This window comes from Bubalus bubalis, chromosome 10 (genome assembly GCF_019923935.1).
Source record: "Bubalus bubalis isolate 160015118507 breed Murrah chromosome 10, NDDB_SH_1, whole genome shotgun sequence".
Taxonomy (NCBI): domain Eukaryota; kingdom Metazoa; phylum Chordata; class Mammalia; order Artiodactyla; family Bovidae; genus Bubalus; species Bubalus bubalis.
The window spans coordinates 1,559,529-1,583,883 of NC_059166.1; the positions used below are offsets into that span (position 1 = coordinate 1,559,529).

General features: G+C 58.2%; 1 protein-coding gene across 1 annotated transcript; it reads left to right on the top strand.

Annotated features, from left to right (window-relative positions):
* The first annotated feature begins 754 nt into the window (after positions 1-754).
* DACT2 (dishevelled binding antagonist of beta catenin 2) lies at positions 755-11,345 on the top strand. Its single transcript, XM_025294262.3, has 4 exons — positions 755-991; positions 6,874-7,006; positions 8,138-8,401; positions 9,195-11,345. Exons 1-4 carry the CDS (start codon positions 755-757, stop codon positions 10,715-10,717), a joined length of 2,157 nt encoding a protein of 718 aa, XP_025150047.3. The 3' UTR covers positions 10,718-11,345.
* Positions 11,346-24,355: the final 13,010 nt, after the last annotated feature.

The window sequence follows — 24,355 nt, forward strand, 5'->3', positions numbered from 1 at the left end:
CCCTGAAGCATGATCAGTAACAGAAGTCAGTCCTAAAACACCATCTCTTGTTTGATTCTATTTGTATAAAATGTCCCAAATAGGCAGCTTCATGCGGGGGGTGCCCCGGGAGGACTGGACCGCTGGCTAGGCAGGGCTTATTTGGGGGAGGGAGGTAAAGGCCCATGAGGGTGACTGGGGTGATACTTCTTGGTGAGTATACTAAGGGACCATTGAACTGTGTATTCTAAAAAGGGGAACTACATCTCAAGCTTTCATTATAAAACTTTTTTAAAAAGGACAAACTGAGGCTTCTAGGAAAAGGGGAGTTTTTTTTTTCAAAGTTCTAATAAATTTATAATGGTAAGAATCCTACAATGCGATACTATGCAGCAACTTGTTTTATAAAAACTTGCTTTTAACCTGAACAAAACCTCCCACCGCCTTCGGTCTATTTTCACACCTTCCCGCCGCCCGCGGGGCTGCTCTTCCCCCGGAGACTCCTGGGTCCCCGCGCGTCCTCCGGAGCGCCCGGGAGCGCGCGGCCCGGGTGCCCAGGGCGCGGGGCCCCGCCGACGGGGCGGGCCCGGGGGCGGCCGCTGTGACCCCGGGGCGGGTGCAGACGCCGCCTCCGCGGCCACCGATAGGTCCCAGCCCGCCTCGGCGGCCCGCGGGCCGGGGGCGGGGAGCTGCGGCGGCGCGGAGGCCGCGCGCACTGCCGGGCGCTCCGGAGGCCGGGAGCGAGGCCGAGGCGGCTCGCGGGGCCGAGCGCGGGATGTGGGCGCCGGGCGGCCCGCCGGGGCCCGCGGGCTGGGACCGCCGCCGGGTGGGCGCCAGGCTGCGCGCGGCGCTCGCCGGGCTGCACGAGCTGCGGGGGCTGCGCGCCAGGCAGCAGGCGCGCGTGTGGGGCGCGCTGGCCCGGCCGCCGCCGCCCGGGCCCGCCGCTCCCCGCGGCCCCCGCGCCCACGAGCTGCGGCTGGAGGCGGCGCTGGCGGCGCTGCAGGAGCAGCTGGTAAGGAGCGCGCGGGGGCGCGGGGGGCGCGGGGGGCGCGCGGGGCCGGAGGCGGCCGGTCGAAGGGCACCCTCGGCGGCCTCGGAGGACGCAGCTCGGTCCCAACGCAGACGGACGCGGAGGCTCCACGGATGCGGGTGCTGAGAGCTGCCCGGCCCGCCCGCACCCTGGGGCTGCGCCCGGCTCTGCGTGTCGCCCGGCGCACACAGACTTTGAGGATGAATTCCTGTGTGTTGGAGTTTCCCTCTTGCGCTGATAAGAAAGCATCAAATCGGTTTGCCCTGCGGGGGGCTCCTTGGAATCCCTATTCCGGGAGCCAGTGTCTCCCTGCGGCGTGGGTCGGGGGACAGAGTGCCACGCGCCCCTCAGCTGGCCTGCGCCCAGGCTGAGCTCTGGGGTCGTGTCATTATAACTAGACGTTGGGGGAAGCATGGATCTGATGAGGCCTCTCCAACTTTAAAATGTAACCTGACCTAGGAAAAGAGGTGTGTCCTCTGGACGGAGAGGCGGTGGGACCAAGCCTCCTGGGCCAGCAGCGGAGTCCTCCACACGCGGGTTCCTTTTGTGCCGCTGAGGACACTCAGCTCACTGCGCGGTTATTGATCTGCTGTGTGATTTCACTTCATGTATTGGCGTCAGCTGAAGAGAGATTTTGCAGGGTTGCTGTACTTTTTTAATGAAAAATTAGAAGGCTTCCCTGGTGGCTCAGGCGGTAAAGAATCTGCCTGCAATGCAGGAGACGGGTTCGACCCTGGTTCAGAAAGGTCCCCTGGAGAAGGGAATGGCTACCCACTCCAGTACTCTTGCCTGGAGAATTCCATGGACAGAGGAGCCTGGCGGGCTACAGTCCACGGGGTCAGGAGTAGCCAGACATGACTGAGTGGGCTGCAGTCCAGAGAAAGATGCCTGTTTGAGAACCGACTCTATTACTCCAAGTGGAAAGTCTTTTGACTGAGAAGTTAAATCGGCCCTGTTTAAAGTTGCCGTCTGTACAAAGCAGGCTGGATGAAGCTGCCACGATGCTGTCAGCTTAGCGCGGTCATGTCGTGTCAGTGATTGGTGAGCTGCTTCTGGGTTAGAGAATCCGGAAGCCCACTGCCTTGCGATGCTTCCCAGGACTCCCGCTGTCTCTGCACAGTCTCCGGATGGTGCAGCCTCTCCTCCTGGGATCCCCCGGCTCCTCCATGGAGGGAAGGAGCCAGTTCCCAAGTGGGACTTTATAGGCTTTTCACCGCCCCCCCATCTAATCCAGTCAGAGCTGCAGGCGTAGCTTCCGTGTGTGTGTGTGTGTGTGTGTGTGCGCGCGCGTGCGCACCTAGACACAGCCTCCCTGGAGGAGGCACACACAAGCCTGCCGAGGTGCCTGACACGTGTGTGACGGGAAAGAGCTCTGGGGTGCTGCTGTGCATTGTTCTGTGGGGGAGCTGGAGCACAGTTGATGATTAACTGAGCTTAAGTCATATACAGATCAGACTTGTGGGTTCTCAGCCTCTAATTACAAGTAGCCTTTTGGGAGAGAAGATCAAACCGGTTTTTTTGTTGTTTTTTTAATGTGGGGACCAGAAGGAACACGCACGCTTTGTCTTGAAACTTTGTTCTTGGCACAGACTGTGTGATCAGAAGGGAAGAAGAATTGAGTACGTGTGACATCAGCCCAGCGATGAACAGGCTCACGTCTTTCTTACAGGGCAAGTACTAGGAGGGATCCCAGTTCTGTGGTGAAGGGTGCAATCGCAGGGTGCAATCTCCATCTCTGTCTCACACTTGGGTAACTCGCGGCTCAGGCAGGGCCCCCTGCCAGCCACCCTGGGTTAACCTGCGCAGGGGGCGCCAATCAGGTGTGAAGACAGGAAGAACTTTTATGGGACCCGCAGCAGCTTTGTCCCAGACGTCCCAAGTGCACATGAGCTCGAGCACCTGGGTGTTTGCGCTGCCTTGAGGAGCGGTCCCCACGCCAACAGGTACCACGAGGAGCTGCGCCTCGTTAATTGCTGCCGCTGAAGTCACAGCACGAAGCGCGAAGTAGATGCTTAGTGAGGCTTTGTTGGATAAGTGAACGAGCTACCGTTACTGCTGATAGCAAAGGGGAAGAAGGTTTCAGTGTTTGCCGTCTCCGCGTCCTAGACTTCCAAGCTCATGAAAGCCCTGTGACCTCCGACCCGGCCTCTGTGGGTGGCACTGCGGTCACCTGTCCATCTTCCGCAGTTGTCCTTCCCCAAGACACGGCTGCCCTTCCCGTCTCTGTCAGGGTCAGGTTCCCAGCGGCCCTGATGAGAAGCCTTGGATACCCCGGAGAGCCTGCAAGCTCCACGTCCCGCCAGGAGCCACCAGCGCGAGAGGGGCCCCGGGGGACAAGAGGGCAGGCTCTGGGCACCTGCTGGGACCCCGTGGGGAGTTTCCCGCTGGTCACGCTGCCCGGCCCGATTGGCAGCGGCTCCTCCTCCCTGGTCGGCACTGGCGTTTAGCAGGGGCTGCAGGTCTGACTGCCATTGGAGCCGCAGCGTCTGGTGCTGTCCTTGGGCCACTGACGCTTGCCCCCTGGCCTCTCGGGGGACACGGACTGGCTCGAGGTCACGAGGAGGCACAGGGGCGTCCACAGGCCGGGCCGGGCCCCCTTGTGGGGCGCCGGCGCCCGTAGTCCCCGAGGCTCACCTGGGACCCTGGCCTTCCGAGGGCCTCTCCTCCAGCCAGGTGGGGCTCTCGCGGTGCCGCGGGACTGATGCCCAAGCTGCTTCCTGTGCATGTGCCCGGGTTTGGGGGAGAGGGTGGAGGTGTTCTAGATCCCGTCTCTGTACCCTGAATGTGGGGACGTTTCCCCTCTCGCCCTCCGAATCTCCCTCAGAGCTCTGAGAGCTCCAGAAAACCGGGTTGCAGATGGGAGCGGAAGGGCCAAACAAGAGGAAATCAAATCACCTCTGCAGCCTGTGAAGTCAGCAGTTCCAAGACAGGGCTAAGCCAGACGTCTGGTTGTAACGGCATTCCCTGGGTAGACGTTCTCAAGCGTTCGTGGTCACGGAAAGTTGGTCCCCGGGGAGCTTGTCAAAGTGCAGGTTCCCAGGTGCGTCCTAGTCTCAGTTAATCGCTGTGGCAGGGAGCTTGGGATCTGAACGGAGGCCCCCGGGGCTCCCCGCCCCTGGGAACCCTGCTGTGTCTCCTCCACAGCAGACCCTCGCCCCTTGCGAGGTTTGGGGGACTCAGGACGTGCTTCCCGAGTGAGCCGGAAGGCCTGCGGTGCGTCGGGGGCGCGGGGACAGCGAGGCTCGCTGCTCTGGAGGGAGCCCTGCGGCACGGCTGTCTCTGCAGAAATGCAGACGAGCGCAGGGATGCCGGGCGCCCGGCTCCGCAGCGGGCCATGCTCTGTGCAGGTTCCACAGGAACCCCTGACTTAGCACAGCCTTAGAGCCCACGGAGGGGCTAATGAGAAGCAGAGACACAACCCCCCATGGAGGATGGTGTGCGTCGGGGTGAGACACCCTGTCGCTCTGCGGCGGGGTCCTGGAGACATGGTCATTCCCTGGAAGGTACCAGGGCCTTTTGACATTAAACAGAAACCGCCAGCCGCAGCCAGGCCGGGCACACGGTAATCACAGAGCATTTATTCCAGGACAAACAGGCCAGGGTCAGTTTTGGTAGGGGGACGGGGCTGGAGAGAGAGGAAAAAGCCAGAGGGGGCCTCTTTCAGGAGGAAGGGGCTCGTGGCTGGGGAGGGAGGTGGTCTCATCGCTGCGTTTACACCCTGAAGTATGGTTGAGCAGGCAGCTGAGGCTTCCAGCGGCCCCAGGGCCTCCTGCAGGAAAAACTCCCTTTGTTTGAATCTAAGTGATTCTCCTTCGCTGGAGCCTGTCCTGGAGCCCGCCCCCAGCTCTCAGGTTGGGCCGTCCACCTGGGGAGGGTTTCCCTCTGTGAGAACATTCAGGGACAAAGGCGGCCAGGAGGTCTCGGGGGTTCTGAGTGTGTAAGACGTGAATAAACTCGGAACTGCCTTTCACAGTGTTACGATTACAGATACTGTTCCACGAGGCTGGAGACGGTCTTGCTGCAAAACGTGGGGGTTGTTCTGAGACCCCTGCATCGGGTCCTGAGGAAAGTGGACTTGGACCGGATGGGCCCACCCACCGGGCGCCGGGCTCGTGGCCCCTAACCCGGAGCAGTGTGGCGACGGCGTCGTCCCGTGAGGGTCAGCAGCTGCTGCCACGTGCCCGCTCTGGGACTGGCTTCTCGTATTATTGAAATTGCTGAAGTAATTACTCATTTCCTATATAATAAACAGAAATACAATTAACCACCTTCTTAAACAGGAAGACCCATATAATTACACTAATTATTGGCCTTGAACTTCATTGGTAATCAAAACGAGAGATTTAGGCTGTGAGCCTCGACAATGGGGCGCAGTTTTATCACTAAAGGAAGGGCGGCAGCGTTTGTGAAACACGGGTGCTGTTTCACATGCACGTGACTCACGTGTGTGCACGCGTGTGGGCATGTATGGTAAGTGCCAACCACATACGTGTGTTACATGACACGCACATGCGTGTAGTTAGCATTCACGGTCACGCATCTCACAGCCGGGGCAGCCAAAGCCTGGAGCGGGACAGAGCTGGGGGGTGGGCCCTGAGACCAGAGGGTGCTGGGCAGCGCAGGCTGCACCCGCCCCGGCGCCGGGCATCCCCTCCTGCAGGCCCGTCCCGCTCCCTGGAGCCCTGCAGGACCATCCTCAGCGCCTCCTGTGCGAGCCGTGTGTGTGTGAGTCGCTCATGTCGTGGTCCGTGTGGGGGCTGGAAAAGAATTTGCAGACGTGAAGCAGAAAGAGAGGAGAATGGGGTTTATTGTGTGGGAGACGCTGTTACAACAGCGGGCCGGCTCAAGGGAGGGCCGACCCTGAGCAGGTCCTTGCATCTTATGCCAGGGTGCCGGGCGCGGGATGGGGCCTCGTGGGTCGCGTGCTGATCGGATGAGGCAGGTGCGCTGGGTGCGGGAGAGGAAGGCAAATGCCTTCTCCCTGTGCGGTGGGAGAGGAGACAGGTCATGCTGCTCGGGAGGACCTGAGGTTTGTTAACGGTCATGACACAGGAGGGGGAAGGACGATGAGGGTCTGGTTTGTTCTCCGCCTCCGTTCCAAGGGCCTGCTTGTTCACTCTGGTCTTTGATCCTTGGGACGCCACAGCTCAGTCATGTCCAGCTCTCTGTGGCCCCAGGGACTGTTGCCCACCAGGCTCGTCTGTCCATGGGATTCTCCAGGCAAGAATACTGGAGTGGTCGCCATTCCCTTCTCCAGGGGATCTTCCCAACCCAGGGATTGAACCCGGGTCTCCTGCGTTGCAGGCGATTTTTTTACCACCTGAGCCAACGGGGGCACACCTGCGCTGTGTAGGCTATAGCTCTGCAGAAGGTGGGGCCCTTTTTCTCTCCTGGGGACTCTCCTGTCCCCCTAAAGAGCTGAAAGCCCAGCCCCTTGGTGCCACGGACGGACCGCCGTGAAGGGACGTGGTGGCACAGGCACCAGACGCAGGGTCCACGGGGCACGAGCCCGGGGCAGCGGGCTCTTGCAGAGATGGAAAGACCTTGAAAATACCCTCGGGGCTGCTGCTGGAGCCGGGGACCTCGGGCTGGTTTAGATCCCAGTCCCTCTCTCATAAGCTGCGTTACCCTGTCTCCTTATAAAGGAAGATGTCTAAGTGACTATTGCTGATTCCAGCATCTGTACCTGGGAAGAGGAGCCGGTGGGAGGGCTGGGAGGCCATGTGCGGGACGGGGTGCAGGGCTGCAGGCCGGGCTTTGTCGGGGGTTGGGGAGGTTGCCGCATATGAGGTGGCTTCATGAGGCGCCCCAGCCTCCTGGTCTGTACTCAGAATGGCCCCGTGCCCCACTCTGTCCCTTCGTAGGACCGCTTGAGACGCCAGGACGTCGGCCTGCAGACGCACCTGGACCAGCTGGACCGGCAGATCAGCGCGCTGCAGCTGGACGTGCGCAGGGGCCCCGGCGAGGCCGCGGACAGCGACAGCAGACCCAGCTCGGGTACGGCCGGCCGGCGAGCCCACCGCTGCCCAGGCCCCGGGGTCAGCACGCATCACGGAAGGATCCAAATACTTTCAATGCTTGTATTTAAGTGCGATTGGGAAGAAAGGGGGGCTTCCCAAAGGGCGCTGGTGGTAAAGAACCCGCCTGCCAATGCAGGAGACACAAGAGACGCGGGTTCGATCCCTGGGCTGGGAAGATCCCCTGGAGGAGGGCACGGCAACCCCCTCCGGTATTCTTGCCTGGAGAATCCCATGGACAAAGGAGCCTGGTGGGCCACAGTCCCTGGGGTCGCACAGAGTCGGACGCGACTGAGCGTTCACGGAAGAAAAGAAGAGAGAGTGCTGTGTGCACTGTTTAGTTGGGAAAATGCTGCTTTGGGGGAAGAAACTGCGTGAGTTTCTCTCCTCTCTCTGGGCCAAGGCACGTTCTGGGCTGTGTCTGGGTGAAGCCGATGTGGGGGCTGCAGATAGTGGCTTTTGTGTGATAGCAAGGCGAGTTTTGAGGCCGTGGGTTTATGCAGCCTAAGGGCAGCACCACGGCCTGCCCGTGGCCTGTGTGACCTGTGTCGAGCTCGTTCAGGGCCACACAGCAATGGTTGGCAGCCTTCTGACTGACATGGTCCTGGGCGCCTGGCTTCCTCTCCAGGTGCCAGGCTCAGACGGCAGCTCAGACAGCAAACCCGGGAGACCGGCATCTCCCCGAGGACAGTGCTCTCTGCCGCGTCTTTCTGTCTTTCTGTTTGCAAGATCCTTCTGCTGGCTGGGTTGTCATGCCTGTAGCAGGGCCAGGCGGGGGCCTCCCTGAACGCGACCCCTTTTCTGGTTGATGCCTCAGATGGAGTTTGAGGGGCTCAAGGAGGGAGGGGAGAAGAGGGTCCCACTCCCAGGGCCAGACACCAGTGGTCACGTGGGGGAGTGAGCCAGTCATCCCAGAGAGGGGTGAGGAGGTGGTGAGCAGGTGGTGGGCGGGGGTGTGGGCAAGGCTGGAGGGCCCGCTGACCCCCCGGGCGGCTGGGGGGAAGGAGGCAGTGGGGATCCTGGGCATTCCCGCCCCGGGCACCCCCCTGAGCCCCACGGCCCCCTCGCACGGGGCTCCCTGGACCGCACTGAGTGCCTGTGCCCCCTCCAGGCTTCTACGAGCTGAGCGACGGCGGCTCCTGCTCCTTGTCCACCTCCTGCACGTCCGTGTGCAGCGATCACATGTCCTGCTCCCTGGGCACCTTGCTGCCCGCCGCCCCCAAGTCCAGGCCTGGCTCGGGGGACTGCCGGCCCCGGTCGGCCGACGAGACCGCCGTGTGTGGGGTCCCCCTGCCTGCGTGGGGGCCCTCGGCCAGCGAGGAGGGGCCAGGCCAGCTACTCCAGGAGGAGCCCCGGCCACGGCCGGTGTCCACAGGTGAGGCGAGCCAGACGGTGGGGGACCCCCCGGGCCCTCGAGCCCCCCCTGAGGAGGTGGGGGCAGCCCCGAGCTCACATCCCGGTGGGGGCGGCCCCGACCTACCAAGCACAGAACAGGGAGCCCTATGCTTGTGGGGGGCTTCCACCCCAACAGGGGCTGCTCCAGGGTTTCCGTGGGCTTTTGGATGGACGGAGGAATCAAAGGCCTGCTTCTGTTCATCGTAGCAGGGCTGTGGTGATGAAAAGCACGTTTTCTTATTTAAAACGAGTATCCGTCCACACCCTTCCGTGGCCGGCCTGGGACCAGGCTGGAGCAGAGCTGGGCACGGATGTGGAGAGAGCTCAGCTCACCCGTGGCTCCCCTACCCCGGCCCGCAGACGGTCCCCACACTCCCCATCCCTCAGACGGTCCCAAAAGGAGAGGCCCCTCACTCCTGGTGCTGGACCTGAGCCAGCGGATGGTGGGTGCATCTGCAGACGTCTCAGGGACGGTCTGCCCCATAACCTTCTCCCCAACCCCCCTTCTCGCTGCATCCTCTGCATCTTTGCCGCACGAGGGCGGAAACTGAGCATCAGGGTCTCAGCCTCGCCCCGCCAGCTGTGGCTGGAGCTGCCCAGGTGGTGGACGTGCGGAGGCTGCCCGCGTGTCCAGACGCCGCTGCCCACGTGTCCAGACGCCGTGTGTGCAGGGCCAGGGTCGTCCCGCCGCAGCTGGGCGGGGGATGCTTCCTGCCCCAGGGCGGCGCCTGCGTCTTCCCTCCTCAACACCTCCCTCTTTTTCTCCTTCCCAGGTGACCTTGAAAGAATCCTCCCGGCCGATGTGGGGCTGCAGAAAGCCGGGGCACACCCCACGGCCGCCCCCTTCCTCTGCCACGGTGTGGACCCCAAGTACCAGTGCGACCTGGTGTCTCGGGGTGGCCGGGAGGTGTATCCCTACCCCAGCCCACTGCACGCCGTGGCCCTGCAGAGCCCACTGTTCGCTCTGGCCAGGGAGACGCCACAGAGCGAGGGCCACGCGCCCCCCCGCCCGCCCCCCGCCAGCCCCGCAGGCCCCAGCTCTGTGCGTTCCGGGCTGGCCTTCGAGGCTGGCCCAGCCGCAGCCTACATTGAGCGGCTACTGCGGCTGCGGGCCCGTGGGAATGCCCGGGGGCCCCCCAGAGGGGAGGCGTCCCCAGCCCTGCCGCAGCTCGGTGCCCGGAAGGTGGATGGTGAAGGTGGACTGGAGAAGCCGGCCTGCACCCCCGGGAGGGCGGTGGTGAGCGGGGCTGCCAGCAGGGACGGCCTCGCCCGGCCGCCACCCACACCCTCTGTGGGCACCCCACGCCCCAGCAGCCATCCCGAGGGGGCACGTGGCCCATGTCACGGCCATGCGCACTTAGAGGCCTGTGCAGACGCCCCCCAGCTGGCCTGTGGCCGGGCCCCCGCTCCCCGCTGCCCTGCTCAGCCGTCGGTGCTCGCTGGCTGGCCGGGCGGAGGCAGGTGGCCGAGTGGGCGCGTAGACGGACGCTGCATCCACCCCGCTCTGGTTGCCGGTGCAGCTTCCCCCACAGGGCCCCCCAAGACCAAGCCTGTGACGGTCAGGAGGGGGCCCAGCAGCAAGACACCAGGGCCTGGGAGGCCGCAGCTGCAGTGGGGCACCCTCGGGGTCCCCCGGCCGCCCCCAGAGTCGGGGGTTGCTCCCCGGAGGCCCACGCTGGCTGCAGAGGCGCCCGGCCGGTCCTGCTCCGAGTCCAGCCTGTACCCCGTGTCCTTCTTCGTGCCCCTGCTGGTGGCGCGGCGGGAGGGTCAGCGGGCGTCAGCTCAGGCCTTGTTCCCCTGGGAAGCCGCGCCGCTGGGGGCGTCCGGGGGGGCGGCGCGGAAGAGGCAGCGCCGGTGGCAGTCCTCGGTGGAGATCTCAGCCCGGGCGCGCCCGGACCCAGGCCTGGGGCCCCACAGGCCCGCAGCCCGGAGAGGGGGCGGCCCGCGGCCTGTGTGCGCCAGGCCCAGGCCCCCGCCGGCCCGGCAGGATGCCCGCGCCCGCAGCGCGTCGGACGGCTCGGAGCGCTCGGCCGAGTGCGCCTCGCTGCTCCTCTCCACCACAGCTGAGAGCAGCGGGGACGAGGCCAGTGACCACACTGCCAGCCGCTTCGGGGACGCCGAGTCCAGTGGCAGCGACTCGGGGGGCGGCAGGCGGCCGGGCCAGCGGGCCCGCGCCAACTCCAGGCTGGCCCTGCCCCCAGTGCCCAGGCTGTGCCGCGTCAAGGCCTCCAAGGCCCTCAAGAGGAAGATCCGCAGGTTCCAGCCAGCTGCCCTGAAGGTCATGACCATGGTGTGAGGGGCGGGCCCGCCGGCAGAGGGGCCTCTCGGCCGAGGACCGGCCCAGCCTCACTTGGGGTTTGGTGTGCGGGCTGACAGGTCTGCTTGGTCCCACCCAGAAGCCGCCCCTTGACAGGGGTCCCCTCACAGGAGCTGCCGGGGTGTCCCTGGGCACGTCGGCCCTGGGTTAGGCTGTGACTCTGGGCGCGTCGGCCCTGGGTTAGGCTGTGACTCTGGGCGCATCGCCCACAGGGCCCAGTGGACGTCTCCAGGACTCCGGGGTTGCAGGCCTGACGTCCCGCCTCCCAGGCCCTGTGCCCCGAGCCCGGGACGGGTGCCCTCAGTCCTGTGCACGTCGGGGGCCGGGCGGTGTCCCCGATGGCTGCAGCGCTGTGCTCGAGAAACGGGGTTGGAATATGCGTCCTTGTCAGATGCTCCAGGTGAATAGACACCTGCAACGCCGTTGTCTTTGCAAGTCATTCTGACCCTGTAGCTTCCCCCCTCAGGGACATAGCTGGTGGTCAGCAAACCCTCGTCCTTCACACCGTGAGGACGCCCTCTCATCCCAGGGGGGAGAACGCGCTTCATGTGAGTCCACGCCGCAGTCTCCAACACTCATGTGTTGAGCATAAAAGTGCTTTTGAAAAGAAACCCTTGTATGTGGTGTTTATTTTTCAAAGGAAATTTCCCTCAGCTTTTCCAGAAGGTAGGATTTTCAGGGAATCTGTTTACTGAGAGCATCTTAGTTTGTAGAGCACTTTACCCTGAATTTTTCCAGGCTGCTTCTGTGGCTTGGGGGCAGAGAGAAGGCCTGGGGGGCAGGGGCATCCCCCCCGGGAAGCCTCAGGGGGTCTGGGCTCCGTCGGCCCCTCCTGGGCTAAATGCACAGATTGGCAGAAGCTTTTGAAGGCAACAAGAAAGCAAGCTGAAATAGTAGATTTTATACTAGACACTAGATAGTCATGAACAAACAGTCTCAAGAGGCACTCTTTGGAGATTAACATTTTAGAATAAACAAGTTCACCTGTTCAGACTGGGTGGTTTCCAGAAGTGAGGGCAGAACAGAGGGACTGCTTTCTGTACAGCCTCTAAAATGCCGCTGTTTCCAAGGGCCGGGCACAGACGTCGATACGCAGGCCTCCGCTGAGTCTGGATAGAATTCCCGCGTGGGCCTCATGGAATCCACTTGAAAGGGTCTTCCTAAGCTTTTTCTAAAACTATGTTGATATTTGCAGGAAGAAGCCAAACCTACCAGTGATGGGTTTTTTGGTAAAAGGTTGTACACGGGACAGGCACTTCCCTGGTGGCTCAGCTAGTAGAGTCCGCCTGCTGTGCAGGAGACCCTGGTTTGATCCCTGGGTTGAGAAGATCCCCTGGAGAAGGGACAGGCTACCCATTCCAGTATTCATGGACTTCCCTGGTGGCTCAGCTGGTAAAGAGTCTGCCTGCCATGCAGGAGACCTGGGTTCGATCCCTGGGTTGGGAAGATCCCCCCTGGAAGAGAGCGTACTCTTGTCTGGAGAATCCCGTGGACAGAGGAGCCTGGTGGGCTACAGTCCAGGGGGTCACAAAGGGTCAGACACGACCGAGTGACCACAGCACAGCTCACAGGGCATTCTCTTTAATGATCTAATTCTCATCCATGTGGCCTGAGAGGGGAGGGGTCCCTGAGCAGGTGGCAGTCCTGTGGAAGGATCCAGGGGCTGAGAGGCCAGCCCTGCCCCGGTCCTCACAGTGTCCACAGCCTGCGCCCCTCGCCGAGCGCCCTGGAGAAACGGCCGTGAGGCTCCCTTCACAGTGCGTGTCCTGCTCTGTTTGACGTCCTCTCTTGCATCGGGCAGAGCTTCTCCCAGTTCAGGGGCTGCAGTGCCGCATTTGCAAAGTGCAGACTTCCTTTGTCGTCATCAGGGACTCTGTCCTTGCTTCATAGAGAGCCCCCGGGCTCTGTCTCTGGCTGAGGTCTTGCAGGGTCAGTGCAAAAGGGGTGCAGTGGTGCCCTGAGTGTGCTTCTCTTTCTCGGAAGCCAGGCTGTTTCCTCATGATTCAGCCTCTGAAGTGAGCCAGACAGGAATGCGTCCCCACCCAGATGATGCTGGGCCTGTCTGAGCAACCAGCGATCAACCGTGCCAAAACCCAGTAAAGTAACCATGCCAACCGACCAACCAGTGATCAACCGTGCCAATAACCCAGCAAAGTACCCATACCACCCCACCAACCAGCCAGCGATCAACCATGCCAAAACCCAGCAAAGTAACCATGCCGACCAACCAACCAGTGATCCAACTGTGCCAACAGCCTGTCCCCCTGGACAGCCCAGGAGGTCACGGTTGAAGAGGAGGCTATGGCCAAGAGCAGATGGAGGGCCAGACAGCAAATCAGACAGACAGACGGCAAGTGTCTCTGGCCCCTGGGAGCAGCACAGGCAGGCTGGCAAGCGCCGTGGGGAGGGCTCTGTGGGAAATACCTAAAGGCACAGAATCAAAGTTGAGAACATCAGCGACAGTAGGCAGAGCCCGCCCCCAGCCCAGAGGCGCCAGAAACTCAGAGAAGAAAGATGCTCAGGGAAGGCAGAAGGTCGAGGGCAGAGTGTGCAGAAACAGAGATTAACTGAGACATTCCATGTATTTGCCTGAATAATTTGTGTTTTTAGCATGTTTTTCCTCTGAACAGATACGGTCATAACTGCTTAGGATGAAGGGAAGACAAAGCAGGCAGCTGCTCTGGGCTGAAGGTGGCCTGTGACAGGGAGGGCGGAGGAATACTCAACGATGGGGGTCCTTCCAGTGCATTAGAAGATGGGTGAGCTATTTCCCCATCCCTGAAGCCAAAAAAAAAGAGATTTACTCTCTGACTGTTGAGATCATTAGGAAGCATTTTTAATTTCCAGCATAACTGAAATACAAATATTCTAGCAAGAAAGAGAATATATAAAGGATAAACTAGTTCTTCAAGTATCAAAGTCAAACTAAGATAGAAATTAAACAGATAAGAATAGCTAATTCATAAAAATTAGAAAAAACGTGTAATTGTATCAGAGAAGATACCTCAGCCATTTTATCAAACAGCCTTGTTTGATTTAAGGAAGCAGAAGGTTTTTCTCCTATTACCGCCTGAATGTGCTTGTCCCCGCATTCCTGCGCTGATGCCCTGACCTCATGGATGATGTGGGATGGCATTAGAGGGGGTCCTGGGGATGGACTGGAAGAGACGAGTCCTGAGGTGGGGCCTCCAGGGGAACTGCCCATGTAGGAAGAGCTCACGCGGGCGGTGCCCCTGCAGATCCAGAATAAACCCGCGCCCACAGTGCTGCCATCTCAGAATCCCTGTAGTTTAAACCCCAAGAGGGGGTGGCTCCATACCCACAGCCCGTCAGCACGCACAGAGGGGAGGCGGAAGAGCTGAGGAAGAGAGCACAGAGGGCTGCAGGGAGGAGAGACTCGCCCCTGCATACTTCTCCCACAACCAGGGGGCGGCTGGGCAACCACCCAGAGCCTGTCTTCACTGCTCCCTGCACTCAGGCCCCTTCGCTGAGGCCCTGCTGTTTACAGGAACCGCACCAGCTGCTAGGGGTTGGGTACGGAAACCCAAGGCGCCAGTTTTGGGGAAGCTTTGTCCACTTGGAGGAAACACACAGCCAGCAAGGGTGACCTGCTGCCTCTGCTCTTCAGTGCTCAGTCGTGTCCGACTCTGGGACCCCATGGGCTGCAGCACGCCAGCTTCCCTGTCCCGCACTCTCTCCCAGAGTTTGTTCACACTCATGTCCATTGAGTCGGTGATGCCATCCAACCATCTCATCCTCTGCCGTCCCTTCTCCTCCTGCCCTCAATCTTTCCCAGCATCAGGGTCTTTTCCAATGAGTCAGCTCTTAGCATCAGGTGGCCAAAGGATTGGAGCTTCAGCTTCAGCTTCAGCATCCGTCTTTGCACTGAGTAGTCAGGACTGATTTCCTTAAGATTGACTGGTTGGATCTCCTTGCAGTCCAAGGGATTCTCAAGAGTCTTCTTAAGGATGACCTAGCAGCCCCTGAAGAGGTCAATGCCTGGCACCGGGGCCCAAAGGAGCAGTGTTTGGACTCCACATGGACAGCGCAGTTAGAGGTTTAGCTGGGAGAGATGGGGGCGGTGGGGAAGGAGGCCACAGCCGAGCAGGCACGCGGAGCTGGGGTGGGAGGGAGGCTGAGTGGGTCCAGCGGGGTGCTCCCAGAGAGTCCAGATCTCATCCTGGACGTGGGAGTCCTCGAGGCATGGGAGTGAGAGAAGACCACCCCCAGGTGGGGGCTGTCCTCGCAGGGTTGCTGAAGCCAGGGGTCAGCGTCTGGCAGAGGCTGGGCAGACGGGTTGGGGAGCTTCCTGGGGAGGAAAGCAGGAGTGCTGGAGGCAGAGGGGGCGCTGCAGGGGTCAGCAGGAGTGGGGGTCCCATGAGCCTGGGAGGGCACACTCGGGGTCCTCCGGTTGGCCCTGAGCTGGGAGCAGGACAGGAAGTAGGCAGCATCCGCTGCAGGTCAGTCCTGCGGGGTCAGGGCGGCCCGTCACAGCCGCGCCCGGCACCCCTGTCGTGGACGACCGGACGTCCTGCAGGCTGGCCTCGGGCTGTTTCCTGGGATGTTTGTTGCAGATGAGCGGAAGGGTGGTCCTCCTGGCAGGTGGGCGCTGGCTGAGCCTCCAGCCCAGTGTTCACGGGAGGTATGGCCACTGACCTGTGCGTGTTCAGGCTCTCAGACACTGGGAGAACTTGCTAGGCTTGTGTCTGGAGAGGCCTGTGACCACCTGTGCGGAGGTGGGTCTGAGAAGTGTCAGGAGGTCTGTCCCTGTCGAGGCGGGAGATGCTGAGGAGGGGTGTGCTCGAGGCCAGACATGCAGCTCACGGCCCTTCTGTGGTTTGGGGGCGCGGTGCCCTGCAGAAGACACCCGTGAGCAGTAATGACTCAGCATCCAAAGGAGACTGAAGCATTTTCCCAACGCCATTCCCTCACCCCAGCAAGAAGCGAGATTCTCGCTGAAACAAGGATAGTTCTCATCTCTAAGAAGAACCTCCCAAAAGAAACAAGAACTCCTGACCAATATTTTTATTACCACGTTACATTTTATTTCCCTTTTATTATTTCATTCTCTTTTATTGTTCATTCCATTTTATTTCCCTTTTTGTGTTTCTCTCAGCCATGATCTCCTAACCAAGGATAAAGCCCCCAGCAAACAGCAGCGAATCATTAACCCCCATGCACTCTGGAGAAGGAAATGGCAGCCTGCTCCAGTGTTCTTGCCTGGAGAATCCCGGGGACGGGGGAGCCTAGTGGGCTGCCGTCTATGGAGTCGCACAGAGTCAGACACGACTGAAGCGACTTAGCAGCAGTAGCAGCAGCCATGATCTCCTAACCAAGGATAAAGCCCCCAGCAAACAAAGCAGCAAATCATTAACCCCCGTGCACTTTGACTTCATTTTCCTTAATCGTCTTCCTCCATCTCCATGCTGTAGTCCCATCAGACACCACTGGACCGGTTTCCACACCACTGGCCGGATGACGCACACAGCCTGGAGTCTCAGATCAGTCTCTGTGACACTCACCACCTCCTGGGTGGCTGGTGTGGCGGGGACAGCCGTGGTGTCGGTCGGGGCCCTCCCTGTGGCCTGCCCGCCAGCAGGCTTGTCCCCGCTGCACGTGCTGGTTTACGTCCTCCTACGGAGAGGGAGGAGGAGCCTGGAGGCCGGCTCAGCGGGGCTGCTGGACCACAGGGAGGAAGCCTCTTCCTCTGCCACCCCCCCCACCAAGCAAAGTCCGTAGGCTCTCTGCCACGGATAGAGTCATTTCTAATCCCCAGGGACACTGAAGAGACGCACCAGGGGGCTTGTTTTAGCTCTAAGTGCTCAGCTGATGCCCAGGGGCCAAGCGAGGACTCCGCCCCCGCCTGAGTAGGTCTGGTACCTACAGACGCCCCGGGCGCTCCCACCGTCTTCATCTCGCAAAGCCCTTCTGACAGTGCCTCTCTGAGCCGCATCTAGAGAGCAGCTTGTCATCAGCTGGAAAGCGCTTGTTCCCTGCCATTTGCTCGGCACCTGTATGGTCCTAACAGTCCTGAAGAGCATGCCTTCCCCTCCTTGACACACCCGAACTTCACGTGTCTCCAGGCTGTCTCCCTGGGTCTCCGAGATCAAGCCTTGAAGCGGCCCAACACCGTGGCATCTTCCTCCAGAACAGGTTGGTGTTTGATGACCAGACAAGCTGCTGAGAGATCGTCAAACACAGAGTCTCGCTTTGGGGCGTTTACAAGGACGGCCTCAGAGCCCACAGACAGCGAACGCCCCCTGTGCTGCTGTGTACGTCCTCAGGCTGATGGGTTCCAGACGCAGCTCCCTAAGGGCGCTGTGCAAACCTCTGTGCTGGGGAGGACCAGCCGTGGTGATTTGCTCGATTCTAAACCAACACTTGTTTCATCCGACTCTGTCATGGATCCTGAGACTCACTCCAAGTTGTGAGTTTCAGTTCAGTCTCCCAGGCGTGTCCGACTCTTTGCGACCCCGTGGACTGCAGCACGCCAGGCCTCCCTGTCCATCACCAACTCCTGGAGTCCACTCAGACTCACGTCCATCCAGTCGGTGATGCCATCAGGGAGGGAGAATGATAGTTCCTGGAGTTGAATTTCATTTAAATTGTTTTCCTATTTATCTTATTTGCCATCAAATATCTTTTCATTTTGTCGAACTGTTGGAAACAGTGGCGTTGTTAGGATGCAGAGATGGGCGGGTCCACAGAGTCTGTTGTGTTTAAAACTGCTACTCAGGAGCTCTTCTAAGTTCACTCAAAAAAGACCGGAGGCGGTCAGGAAAGACAGCGGAAAATAAAAGAGTTAACTTCTCTGTGCAACTTACCTCCATCATGAATCACACGGAGGCTGTGGAAACCCAAACCAGCCCCTGGATTAGCTGGGAAATGGATGATATCAGAAGCCCGTTCAGGGTGAAGATTGTGCTTTTACATATAATTTAGGGAAAATAGTTAATCAGAGGATTATTAGAAGCCTATAGCTGAGAGGAAGTCAGCTCTCTGGGTTGAGAGAGGTATTAATTAACTCAGACTCACAGCGTACTTGGCAATGACTGGGGTGTGTTATTTGCTGTTTATCTTTAACAAGTACCTACGGTTAATGATTAATTTTCACTTAGCACCTTTCACATGTCCTCTCCCCAGGGTCTCCCTGTGTCTCTCAGGACAAAGGTGTGAGGCAGACAAGGTGGATTCTTACCCTGACACCACATGTGAAAGCTGGGGGACCTAAAGCAAGCGCACGGGTGGATGATTGGGTCACCCCGTCTATCGGGGGCGTCTTGCCCAAGGTCAGGCCGTGGCTCCCGGGGGAGGTCTGCAGGCCCACCAGGCTTTCACTAACCATGTAATGAAAGTTAGTGCGCATTCTTTTTTCATTTTAAAGTAAGCCTTTCTAATATCTCACAATTTTTGATTGGTTTTTGGTAAATATATTATTTTTAGATAAAGGAAAAATTTTCTTCTGACTTGTATACACAAAAGATATTGAAAATAGTGTGAAATTTGAATATTTTTGAGACAATCGCGTTCTTTTCTCCTTTAATCTGTTAGTAAAATGAATTGCATTAAGGAAATATTAACCCAACTGTGCGTGGAATGAACAATACTGACTGAAGGTTTTGTTCACACTTGTAAATCATCGTGTTGTGGAAAGTTTTAAACATACGCAGAAGTAGTTTAAAATGCCTACCACGTGGTTTCAACACAAGTCTTTTCATCTTGTTGTTTAGTCACTCAGTCGTGTCCAGCTCTTTTGTGACCACATGGACTGTAGCCCGCCAGGCTCCTCTGTCCATGGGATTTCCCAGGCAAGAATACTGGAGTGGGCTGCCATTTCCTGCTCCAGGGGATCTTCCTGACCCAGGGATCGAACCCAGGTCTCCTGCACTGTCAGGAGGATTCTTTACCATCTGTGCCACCAGGGAAGCCCCTCTTTTCATCTTATCCCACCTTACTCCCACCACTCATATTTTTGCCAAGTCCAGACATGAAATGCTTATATGGGCTTTTTGAGTGCATTGCCGCAATCAATCTGCTAACATTCTGCATCTTCTGCTCATAAATGAGACTGGCCTATAAAATCCCTTTCTGTGCTCTGCCAGTCTGATTATCACAACAAAGCTCTCCCAGTCCCTGGGCTGCTCCCTGGAGGGTTCCATCTCTTGGGTGTCAGAGAGCAGTCTTTGAAAAGCAGGAGCCCCTTGTTCTCGGATCATACAGGTGGACCGCCGTGTTTAATCACCTGGGTGTGGTGGGGAGGGGGCGCTTTTCAGAGCTGCTTCATTTTCTTTACGCTTGTCAGTCGTGTCGTTTTCTATTGCCTCTCGAGTCAGCTTGTAAACGTATACTGGGAAATTTTCCATTTCATCCAAGTTTTTAAACTTAGCAACAGACTTGCTCACAGTTTTCCCTTAAGATTTAAGCACAATGACTGCACACGTGTCTCTACTTTTTCATTTGCATCATTGCTCATTTCTGTTTTCCCTGGTTTTTGTCCTTGTGTGGTCTTGCCAGAGGTCTGGCAATGTTATTCAGTTTATCAAAAAGAAATTGTTTTGGTCTTTTAAAGTTTTTTTTGTCTGATGGATGTTGCCAGAAGTGGATCCATGGAACCCAGGTTTCCAAAGACCCCGTCTCGTGTGTGCGGTGCTCTGGACATCGCTTCCTGTCCTGTTTCGTTAACTTCTGCTCCCATTTCATCACCCACTCCTCTCTGTCTTTCTTAGGGTTGAGTCTGTGCTCAGCTGAGGCTCAGCCTCACACTGCATTAGCTAAATCCTGCAGCTCTGAGAAGCTGTGCATTCCTGGTGCTGGTGGGAAATGTTTTTAGTTTCCCTTATTCCTTCTTCTCTGACCTGTGATTTACTCAGATGGCCTTTAAAAACTCACAAACAGCAGTGTTCTTGCCGGTTGCCTGGGTGTTGCTCATTTCTCGGGTGTTGTGAGGTCTGAGAACCAGACTTGCCTGCAAGGGCTCTCCTGTTTCGTTGCTTCTGGTTCCTGTTTGTGGAGGCATCTCTGTGGCCTCCTTGTTCAGTTTTCGGAGACCCTCCAGAAGTTGTCTGGGGCAGAGTTCACCTGCATCTACTAAAAGCGAGTCCCTGAAGAAGGTGTGATGACAAGTCCCGTGACTGTGGGTTGGCGGGTGCCCCGTCTGCTGGGCGCAGTGAAGCCTGTCCTGTGAGGTCTCTGCCCTGGAGCGCTTTATTTTCCTGGTGAATGGCTCCTTTCATCACCACGCTGGAGGCTGATGTCGCTGATAAGGCTTCTTTCTTGAAAACCTGTTCAGCCCATCGCCTGTCACACCCCCCTCTCTCTGTGCTTTGTGCTTCCTGACAGATCTATTTACACGTTTACTTTCAACCCGTCTGTGATGCTGTTTTACACGGGTTCCGTCCCTCATATTTTAATGGCTAATTAAGTCCATTGACGATTATTGAATTTATTTGAATTTGTTTTGAATATTTTATTATGTTTTCTAATTGCGATGGTTTTTCTTTGCTTTATGATGGCTTGATTATTATACTTTTTGTTCATTCTACGACTTGGAAAAGGTGTGCTTATTAAAATACAACCTCTCCTGTGTCAGTGGTTAGCGTTCACGTTCTGACACGCGTGCATGCGTGCTCAGTCGCTCAGTCGTGTCCGACTCATGGCGACCCCATGGACTGTAGCCCACCAGGCGCCTCTGTCCTTGGGATTATCCAGGCAAGAGTACTGGAGTGGGTTGCCGTTTATATTCTGGTACACACTCTTGTTTAAGAAAGTTTAAATTTAACAACTATTTCTTTCCTCTCATGATACAAGCACCACAGACCGCTTTAAACCCACTCACTCCTCTTCCGATCCTCACGGCGCTTGTTCGTCGCATTTCAGCCCCGCCTTGTTTGAGTCTCCCCCATCAGAAGGTGCCATTGCTTTTGTGTGGTTCAGCCTTGTCTGGAATCACTGCATTTACAACATATTTGACCAGCGTTGCTTCTTGCGCTCACTCTTTCCTTCTGGTTTCATCTCTCTTCGTCCCATTGAACACCTTTCAGAAGTCCTTTCCAGGGAGGGGTCACGACCTCACTCTCGGTTTGGCTGAAATTACCTGCAGTTCACTCTCAGCCTCAAACGATGACTCGTCTGACGTAGACTCGCTGATGGACCGTGGTGGTTCCTGCCGTGTTCACACCGTCGCTTCACGGCCTCCTGTCTCCACAGTCAGTTTTTCACTTAGAGATGGATGTGATTGCATCTTATAGTGAAGCTTCCTATTGTATAAAGTGATAATGCTCCTTCTAAATGAGGCTGCCTTAGGGTTCATGACATACAGCGTCACTGGTGGACAGTCTGTGGCTCATCCATTTTCCTGTCACTAGTGGGAAAGAATCCACCTGCCAGTGCAGGAGATGCAAGAGACGTGGGTTCCATCCCTGGGTTGGGAAGATCCCCTGAAGTAGGAATGGTGACCCACTCCAGTATTCTTGCCTGGGAAATCCCATGGACAGAGGAGCCTGGTGGGCGACAGTCCATGGGGTCCCAAAGAGTCAGACACGACTGAGCGACTGAGCACACAAGAAGGAAATACACTAGACAAAGAGAAAAACAAAACCTCTGAAGCAATTTATTACCGCTACCTATGTAACCTGTGCACCTATGTAACCTGTGCACCTACCTATATACCCCGCTGTGGGTCTCCCTGTGTAACCACCTAGGTATCCGCCCAGACATCCACCAGTGCCTGTACCCGCGCATCCATCCGCCTCAGTTAGAAAGGGAAACCTGGTGCCGCTGGACTTGAGGCCCCCCTGCGGTCAGGCAGCCTGAGCCCCGGCTCACAGCGCGGCGTCAGGAGCCGCCCACGGTGCTGCCACGTGGTTTCCAGGGAGGTGGCGTTTGGGGCGACAAGGAAGGTGAGAGCTGAGAGTCTGCAGCGCTGATGGGAGCCCCAGCAGGCGGGTGGGCGACAGGTGTGTATGCACGGATGAGTGTGTACAGGTGTGTGCACAGGTAAGTGCATGTGCACGGGTGTGTACAGGTGTGTGCACACGTGTGTGTGCACAGGTGAGTGTGTACAGGTGTGTGCTAACGTGTGTGTGTGCGCATGGGGAAATGTGTACAGGTGTGTGCTCACGAGTGTTGTGTGTGCACGGGTGAGTGTGTACAGGTGTGTGCTCACATGTGTGTGTGCATGGAGGAATGTATACAGGTGTGTGCTCACGAGTTTTGTGTGTGAATGTGTGTGCACGGGTGAGTGTGTACAGGTGTGTGCACACGTGTGTGTGTATGCACGGAGGAATGTGTACAGGTGTGTGCTCACATGTGTGTGTGCATGGAGGAATGTGTACAGGTGTGTGCTGACGAGTGGTGTGTGTGTGTGTGAGCACGGGTGAGTGTGTGTGCACGGGGGAATGTGTACAGGTGTGTGCTCACGAGTGTGTGCACAGGTGAGTGTGTACAGGTGTGTGCTAACGTGTGTGTGTGCTCATGGGGAAATGTGTACAGGTGTGTGCTCACGAGTGTTGTGTGTGCACGGGTGAGTGTGTACAGGTGTGTGCTCACATGTGTGTGTGCATGGAGGAATGTGTACAGGTGTGTGCTCACGAGTGTTGTGTGTGAGTGTGTGTGAGCACGGGTGAGTGTGTGTGCACGGGGGAATGTGTACAGGTGTGTGCTCACGAGTGTGTGTGTGTGGGTGTCTGTGCAGATGCCTTCCCGCCCTGCTGGGTGGAGGTCCCAGCAGAGAAAGTGATTTCACAAGGCCCCTCGCTCAGTGACCCCTCCTGCCCCCCACCCACACCAAGTCACCCCTTGGCACCATTTCTGCTGAACCTCAGGGCTGGGCTGTGGGGCGGGGGGACCTCTGGCCGCGTCTGTGCTCAGGCCGGGCGGCCTCGCTGGGCCTCAGGCTGTAGGAAGGGGTGTTCCTCCGCAGTCAGGGGCTGACATGGGGCCAGAGGGGAAACAGCGGACATCTCCATCTTCAAGCACAGCTGTCCCTGTGGAGGCAGGGTGATGCTGGAAGGGGCCAGGGGATGGACAGGGCACCCGGGTCCTGGTGGGGACAGCACGTGGCCCGGCCAGTGACGGCCCTGAGCCGCCAGCCCCCACTGGTCCTCAACCCGCCCCACGGGCCGTGCCATGGGCCGACCCACGCAGCTGCAGAAGCGAGTTCTGCTGAGCTCAGTGCTCAAAGCTGGCCATGCCATCTGTGCGGTAGGACTACTATTCCTGTAGGAAACTTCTTGTTTCCATGGCTCCTTCTTTTTAAATGTTAACACATCAATGTGCTCTTCTCCCCCAAACATCCTCTAATCCCAACGCCACCCTCGCCCAGAGGCCTTGCTTGCAGCTCCTGAAGCAGGACCAGCACTTACCGCGGGACCGTGGGATTGAGAGTCAGGCTCTGTTAAGAAGGAAACGTGACCCCTCACTTCCAGAAGTCTTGGGAGGAAGGGGCCAGAACACAGGGCACACGTGTGTCCCCACCCGCTGGGGATGGCGGGGGGTCTAGCTGCTGAAAGAGCTCTGAGTCGTCGCTGACCCCTTTGTATAGTTGAAAAGCAGTTTTCTAGAAGCAGAGACAGAAAGAGAGGGCAGTCAACCCCACAGAGAGCCAAAGGGAAGCTGGACGTAGGGAGGGGACGCTGCCTGGCGCTGTGTGGCTTTGGGGAAGTCGCTTAACCTCTCAGAGGCTCGATTTCTGGCTCAGGGAATGACGATGCTGGTCGTCTTGGTACAACTTTCAGAAGCGGTTTTGAGCCCCCTGCTGCAGCTGTCCCACAGCAGAGGGCAGGCCGCTGTCACCAAGCCTGGTCTTCTCGGAACCCCCTGTAAGTTTCCTGGTCTAAATTTATGTTTGCCTAATGTTTACCAAAACAACAAAATACTTGCAAGTTGGTTCACCCTCCAAAAGAAATAGCATTTCCAGTATTGAGTCAAAGGTACCTACGAGGTTTGAAAAAATCCACATTGGCTGTCTACATCAGATAACCCGAACAGGCTTCTTTTGAAGTGGAAAGCCCTGTTCTGTGCATGGTTTCTCCTGGGCGGGGTGTCGATTGTCCGCAGGCAGCCCAGGGGCCCGGGAGGCATCTGTCCTGCTTTAACAATCAGCGCAGGAAGCTTTTGAAGGGACAGAGATGCCTCTGAGGGTTTATCTCTGAGGCCCAGTTGGGTCCCATCTGGTTGTTTTCAGAGTTGGCTGGAAAGAGATCTTTCCAGATACAGCACACGGAGTCAGGGTGCACCCACGGCTTCCACTTTCTGATGAATCCCAGATGGTCAGGAGCACAGCTCTCCTCCCCGGGGAGATCACCGAGAGAGAGGACTTCAGACTTCTCACGCCAGCCCCAACCTGCCGCAGACCTGCACGTCCCCTCACCCCCACCGCTGCTGGGCGCCGATGGGCAGGGGTCCGCACTAGTCCGTGTGGGGACCGAGGGTCCGCAAGCAGGACAGCCCCTGCCGGGGGACCCAGGACTCTGAAGGGGAGGTGGGGTGGTGTGCACCCTGGGCCGGTTGGAGTGGGTCTCCGGACCCTGCCCCGCCCCGGGGGCCCAGCTGCCCCTCCCCTGGGGGTTTGCTCTCTCTCCATCTGAGGACAGCTGTAGTCTGGTTCTCAGCCTTCTT